General features: G+C 34.3%; 1 protein-coding gene and 1 pseudogene across 1 annotated transcript; one reads left to right on the top strand and one right to left on the bottom strand.

The window, feature by feature from the left end:
- The first annotated feature begins 505 nt into the window (after window positions 1-505).
- Window positions 506-3,296, top strand: LOC134278952 (putative nuclease HARBI1; annotated as a pseudogene).
- Window positions 3,297-3,492: 196 nt separating this feature from the next.
- On the bottom strand, window positions 3,493-4,927 carry LOC134278951 (uncharacterized). Its single transcript, XM_062761259.1, has 3 exons — window positions 4,921-4,927; window positions 3,930-4,107; window positions 3,493-3,871 (listed from the first exon to the last, which is right to left on the bottom strand). Exons 1-3 carry the CDS (start codon window positions 4,925-4,927, stop codon window positions 3,493-3,495), a joined length of 564 nt encoding a protein of 187 aa, XP_062617243.1.
- Between the last annotated feature and the right edge of the window lie 2,596 nt (window positions 4,928-7,523).

The following is a 7,523-nucleotide window of genomic DNA, read 5'->3' as shown; positions in this document are numbered from 1 at the left end:
TCTTTTGGATCACAAAAAGTGTGTAGTCCGAGGGTCAAGAAACAGACTAAGACTACTTCAAATTTTTAATCGCCTATAAAATAATTATTAATTATTCAATGAATCTTAAATTTTGCAGATAACAATTAACACCTTAATTTGTTAATCAACATTAAAAAATATTTTTTTAAATTATCTACTTAAGAATTTTCATGATCCTGGGTACAGGTCATAACTTGATACCAGATAATCTCAACCTTATCAGCTGTAAGTCTTGGAAGATATTTTGCACATTTAAAATTCAAGGAAGATGCTACCAACTGTTAGAACTTGCCCCGCCGCCACCAAAATTAGTTGAGTATAAAACTCAGCCTCAAATCTGAGAAAATTCTCAAACCCATAATCTCAGCCTCAAGTCACTGCCACCAAATATTTGAGTGCATACTCAAGTCAAAAAATTGAGTACGTACTCAAATTATTTGAGATAGATCTTGACCTTTCTCAAGTAAATACTCAAACAATAAAAATGGCTGCTCACAGACGACATAAACGGCGCCGCCGAAGACAAATGCGACATATTCGTAGAATTTCAAAAAGAGTAATAAGAGACCGAATGAATCCGTTAGAGGAGTATTCTGAGGATGAGATTTTCGATAGGTATAAGTTTAGACCACCTACTATTTTATATATTTTGGACAAAATACGTCTAGCATTTATGCATAATACTACAAAGAACAGCGCCTTACCTCCCATTCTACAGATTCTCACCTGCCTGAGGTTCTTAGCAACGGGGGCGTTTCACAGACTGGTCGGGGACAGCATTGGAGTGTCTGAAACAACTACTGGAAGATGTTGTCGATCAGTCTGTGAAGCTATAGTTCATTTGCTGGCAGATTGTATCACCTTCCCCAAGGGTAACCGTGCCAGAGAAACAAAACAACAATTTTTGAAAATAGCAGGTAAAAAAACCGCATCTTCCCAATGAAATCAAATTATCAATGTCCTTTTCATTTTTCGTCTACATTGTACTTTCGGTTTTGTTTTTCAAAGAAAGACAACTCCAATGAACAGACAACTCGTACAAGTTTACTACCTAGGCTTAGGTGCCCGTTATGTGTTTCTACTCTTTAGATTGCATGACAAGTCAAATTATAAGAAATATCTACTCAAATAACTTTAAAATAAGTTTTTTTTTCATATGGACGTTACAGACTTTTATGGTTTGAAAACATTCAACATGTAAGAGATACTTATAGAACTACACAAACGGTTACGGTTTACGTAGTTTCATTCATGTGTTAGAAGAAAAAAAATATATACCTTTTTATTTATTTTTTTAAGATTCGAAAAAAATGAGTTAGACTTATCATGCATGCTTTCATTTAATTTGATCTTTTCTTATAGGATTTCCAAACGTTTTAAGGTGTGTTGATGGCACATTTATTGGAATTATTGCCCCTACTGACAACGAACCTGATTATGTCAATCGTAAAGGTTTCCATTCGTTGAACGTACAGGTATATTTTTTGCGATGTTTTAAAATAATGAGCACGGATTTTAGACTTTTTAGAGTGAGAATTAATCAATCAAGAAAAGAAATTGTCAAAATCCTACTTGTTAAATAAAGAGAAGGGGGATCAAAGTCGCTTCATTAATCTTATTACTGTAAAACACGGGGGGTTGCCCCCATCAATTCTGTGCATGTTGATGTTGTCGATTAATTAACGCACATGTATAATTATGTTTCGTTTTATATTAAATTATTTTAAAGGCTGTTTGCGATGCCAACTTCAGAATTACAAGTATTTGTGCGAAATGGCAGCGTTCATGACAGCCGAATATGGCGCGAATCTGCATTGTGTCAGAAATTTGAGAATGGTACAGTACTTGTTTTGCAATCACTTTCCTATCATTTCAAAAAACAAACCAATAAATTATTTGCATTTTTCAGAGTGTGATTCTGTATTACATCTTATAGGTGAATATAACGGATTTCTACTCGGAGATTCTGGTTATCCGTGTAAAAGGTATCTTATGACACCGTTTCTGAACCCTTCTACTGTCCCACAACAGAGATTCAATGCATCACTTTGTAAAACAAGGGTACTAGTAGAACAAACGTTTGGAATTTTGAAGCGCAGATTTTCATGCCTACAAGGGGTACTAAGGTATTTGGCATTTGAAAATTAAAAAAAAAGAATAATTTTAAAAACTTGTTAAAAAGAGATCGTTGAACTTAATCAGTATTTTGCATTCAATTATTTTATTTTGTCAGTAGGGACAAAGAATAAATCAACAACCGTTAATTGGAGAAATAATCTGTAATTCATTCTATATCAGGACAGACCCACGTCAAGCTACTAGATACATCGTTGCTTGTGCAATATTGCACAACATTGGAACAGACAGGGGTGATATCGTGGATTGTAGACAAGATGAAGTTCAACTGCTTGGTGGAAACGACAATGCATTACATGTAGTTGGTGATGGATTGAACATGCGCAATCACATAGTAGATAGGTATTTCACTTAAGTAAGATATTTTATTACCTATACAAAACTCACAAAGGGGTACCTGTGCGAAACGAAATAGAAACGAAACGAACTGAAGCGAAACGAAATCTGCCGAAACGAAACGGAATCAAAATTAACGAAACGAAACAAAATTAACAAAATGTTTCCTTAGTGATGTATATATTTACATGAAGGAACTGCTGAGAGCTGCGAATATGTGCGAGCGTACTATGCATGTATAATATTTCAGTATATGTAGTAGTTTCTAATTTTTATGTCTTACTCCAGTGGCGGATTTAAGGGGGGGCGCACCCGGCGCGCCCCCCCCCCTAAAATTGTCAAAATTAACGTAGATCAGTTTCGTATAGGAAATGTAAATATGTATACTCGATAGACCTCATTTTTACCCTACAAAATCTCTAGAATCCAGGAGCTTCCGGGGGCTTCGCCCCCTGGATCCCCACTAGGGCTTTGCCCTGGACCCACTTGGGGCCTCAAGGCGGCCCCAGACCCCTTACCTACTTTTGGCGCCCCCTCTAACTTCAATTCCTGCATGGATCCGCGCCTGTACTCTCATTTTCAGTCCTTATTTGTCTACATGTACATGTATATGGAAAGGGGGATCCATACCTCAAGTGCTTGTGATTATGATAGTTTGGTTTGCTTTCGGTAGGTTTCGTTTTGATTTTGATTCGTTAGGCCTTGATTTCGTTTTGTTTCGGAAGATGTGGCGTTTTAATTGTTTCAGTTCATTTTTATTTTGTTTCACATTTTACAGGTACCCTTCGCCAGATAAAATATAAGATTTCATAACACAATATTAAATGCTGGTATGCCTTAAAATAGCTTTTGGCAATAATTAACAGATAAATGTTAACGTTATATGTATTAGTATTTATTTTTACCAGTATTATAGGTTTCATGTATTTTTTTTCTTAAATAAAGTCATGTACATTTAATTTTCCAAGAAAATTACACTCGTAATTGAAACAATTAACGTTACAATTCATTACCCAGACTTGAATTACTTGTATAAATAATCGAATTTGGATATCGCTCCTCGAACTGACGGACCAAAAACGCCTTCTTAATTTCAATTAATTCCTTTTCTGCCTGTAGTTTCTGCTTTTCAATTATCAATTTCTCAATATGGAGCTTAATTTTTTTATTATCCAGTTTCATATTCTCCAAATCTTCTTCTTTATACGCATCCTTGATTCCTTTTCTCTTTGGCTTTTTAGAAGAGACTTGATGGCCAGTGGCTGCAGTCTTGGGGGTAGCAGATTCAGAGATGGCAGAAGATATACAGGCAGAAGATGTACAGACAGAAGATGTACAGGCAGAAGCCGTGCCGTTGTCAATTTCTGTTAAATTTACACAAAGAATTTTAAATTTTTGTGAAATAAGAAGGTTGAGCAAAATTTGAAATGGAAAGCTTCATCTTATTTTTGTTTGTACCATCAGTTGCGTCTGTGTCTATGCCATCCGGCAGTCCGCTTATCTGTGGTCGCCCTTCAAAGGCCTGCATCAGAGCGTCCTCGGAAGCTGTTAAAGAAGAAGGCGCCGGACCCCCACCTGTCTTTGGTCTTCTCAACATGTCAATCTTTTCTTTACCTGGGTCAATACATGTTCTCTTAATTTATTTTAAATGAGCCGTCCCATGCGAAAAGGGCCCTTATGTACTTTGACGTCATAATGAGAAAAACGACGGTAAAGACAACGTCATAATATGCAAGTTGCAAGTGAGACATTTCTCGCCTTTTTAATATGAACGTTATCAATTTTTTTTCATGATTAAGTATACGATCTAAAGCCATTCAAATATTTTTAAATTAAAGGAATATCTCTTTTTAGCACAGAGCTTAGTTTCACTTGGACATTTCCAATAATGAGCATAAATTTTGCTGAAAGATGATACCTATTCCGATCATTTAATTTTTTTAATATCCCATGTTTACGTACTGATAGAGGTTGTACCTGCATGTAATTCCGCATTTATCATGTACACATCATTTTGAATGCTAAAACATCATAACCAAAGTGAAAATTTTAAAATAGAAAGTCTTTTACCACAATTAAAGTTCAGGTTTGTTCACATTCACGATTAAAATTTTGCTGAGGTCTAGCGAGGCCAAAAAATTTGAAAAAGTTTAGTGTCAGATCAATTCTTTGTAAAACAGATGCATAACAAGGTAAACATCTGAATTTTGTAACAAGATTTTACAGCGAGAACTGAGATCTATATATTTTGTCTGTATAAACGTCATAAATGACGATTTGCCTCCGTCACAGCCATAATGACACGAGTCAATTCTATTTAAGGACAGACGAGACGTTCCTTAATAATAGATAATTTTTTCTAGGAGTTTGTCATTGAAGTATTGCTACTTAAACATGTTTACTCAAAAAAAAAATGAGGTACCTTACCTGGCATTTCTGCAAGATACCAGGGGTAGTTTTTCTTATGTAATCCTTTGGGGAAGAAAAATAATTTTCCAATTTCAAATATTTAAATGTTGGGATTTTTCAAAAACATTTAGAAACTGGTTTAGAAATCAGAATGTTTTTAAAGTTTTGAATATTTTTCCTACATTACGAAGATATACAAAACAGATTTTGAGGAACGTCTCGTCTGTCCTTAATTACAGAAATATTTGACATTAAAGACACATTGTGTAATTTTTTTAATGTTTGGGGGAGAGTCGGGAAAATAAATGAAAAAAAAATCTTTGAGCCCCCCCCCCTAGAATTATACTTCAAATAAAAAAAGGCCATATAATTTTTTTTAATTGGGACGTTGATGCTATTAAAGGGGGCTGTGGAAAATAATGGTTCTTTAGAAAACATCTTCAATTAACTAATTTAACAAATGTTACATTTGGAAGTAATTTTCACATGATGCAGATGCCTGCTTCTATATCACAATTAATTAAAAAAAATTTGTAAACAAAAATAATATCCTGGAAAATTTATCTGAGAGATTGAATACAATATCGTTTGAATATTTTTTTTCATTTTACACGAAAATGCTCACACAGTTTATAAGAAATAAATTCCGGTAGATTTAACAAGTACATGTAGTATATACAAATGCATGAAAATTTAAAAAATGTAACGGTAATGAGCAAAGACAGCAGTGATGTTCATTAATGTCGGCGATACCACCAGAGATGATACAATGTACATGTCATGGGCTATGGAAGGAAATTGAAAGGGCTAATCGAAAGTGAGGGGCTAAACAAAAAAAAATGTAAATCCCAATTTTCAATTCCTAAATAATTTTTTTTTCGCAAAAAAAAGTGCCCCCCCCCCCCCCCCCCCGTTCCGACGCCTATGCATGTAGACACAAGATTATTCATTTAATTTCATCACAATTTAGCCCACTCAGAGATATAACAAGTTAGACTTTTAAGCTTAACTTAATGTTTTTAAGTCATTTTTAGATAAATACAGCATGTACAAATCAGAAAGCCACAATATAAAGGCAAGGATATGAAAGATTTAGTATGATACAAAATACAGTTTAATTGATTATGTTAATTTTCTTTGATTTTTTCTCTTAATTCGAATGTTTCAAAGTACATGTATCTTTTTTTTTTATCTTAAAAAATTATTTATTTACACATTTATTTTAGCAAAATGATGTGTGTGTTTTAGGGGCATACATGGAAATTACGTCTCTCCCTTTTTTTCAAAATTGATGTGGACGTTTAATTTGTGCATAAAAACATACGCCTGACTACGCCCGTGTCAAAAAGGTTCAAACTAAATTAGGCGGAAAGAAGGGGTACTCTTGATGAATCAATGACTTTTAGACTTCAAAATACATTGTGAACTCATTATGACGGTCCGAGGATAAGATGTATTGATAATTTATCAAATATTGCATCTTTAATTTCCGATAGTTTGCATGTTTCTGCAAGACATATACGAATGTTCATTTGTTATGTTTTAACTCCAAGGAAGCGTCTTGAATAAAATTTAGTTTTTACCGAATATACTCAATTATAAGTCGGTTCGCTAATAATTATAGTTCCAATTCAGACAGTTTAGGAGGAATTTGATTTTGACGCGCTCATAATTGCAGTTTTAAATTTAGCTGAATATTCAAGATGAAATTGATGAAAAAGGTTCAAATACTCGGTACAAATATTGTGACGGATGGGGCCGACAATATTGAAGGGAATTAATAACATGTACAATATCAAAAGAAACATACATAAAATGTGACCAGAAGTATTGTCTTGGCATGTTTTATCTGCATCATTTTTTTTTCAGTGTATGACAATCAATATTGGTATGTTTAGTAAGTGAGATCTGTTGTGTCATTGTACCCAGACACAAAAGAATGAACGGGAATCCCACCATCAAGACCCTTAAGCTTGTTTAACTTGTTAGGAAAAATAAAAATGGATTATTAATCAAAGGCGGGTCCAGGATCGGGCGTGCCCCCCCCCCCCCTCCGGTTTCAATTTTTCGTATGTAAAACTTTTGTCTATTGTTCTTATATCAAGGAAAAAACATCTTTTATTTGTAAAAGAAAAATTGTCACCTTCCGGGAGTTTTGCCCCCAAACCCCCACAACGGCCTTTCCTTAGACCTATTTGGGGCTTCGGTGCAGCCCCCCTTTACAAAATTCCTGGATTCGCCACCCTTAATTAATCAAATTTCTGATTCACTTTAGAAGCAGTCCTTCATATATAAGTTTAAATCACAAAATTAAAAAAAAAAATCAAACTGATTAGACCGTATTAAATAAAATTCCTAGATTCTCATCTGAATTTTTGAAGAAAAGAAAATCGAGGTGAGAGGCGGCTAATACTTTATATTTTTTATACTTTGCAGATTTTTTTTATTGACCTGGTCAATCGGTGCAGATTTAAGTAGAAAATCTGAATAAAAGTCATAGTAGGGGTCAATTTATTTCTTACTTCACATAATCACCAATCTTAATGACCCAGTTGAAAAATGCATTAATTCAGATATTCGCGGGAGTTGAGTCGGGTAGATGAATACCGATCCCGATCATT

The sequence above is a fragment of the Saccostrea cucullata genome, unplaced genomic scaffold (genome assembly GCF_032062105.1).
Source record: "Saccostrea cucullata isolate Sc308-1 unplaced genomic scaffold, CSIRO_AGI_Scuc_v1 ctg6622, whole genome shotgun sequence".
Lineage (NCBI taxonomy): Eukaryota > Metazoa > Mollusca > Bivalvia > Ostreida > Ostreidae > Saccostrea > Saccostrea cuccullata.
This window is presented reverse-complemented; position numbering and strand designations above follow the sequence as displayed.

Excerpts from the sequence above, each read along its gene's own strand:
- LOC134278951 (XM_062761259.1), bottom strand. Across the intron at positions 3,872-3,929 it reads ACAAACAAAAATAAGATGAA|TGTAAATTTAACAGAAATTG; the intron begins GCTTTCCATTTC and ends TAAAATTCTTTG.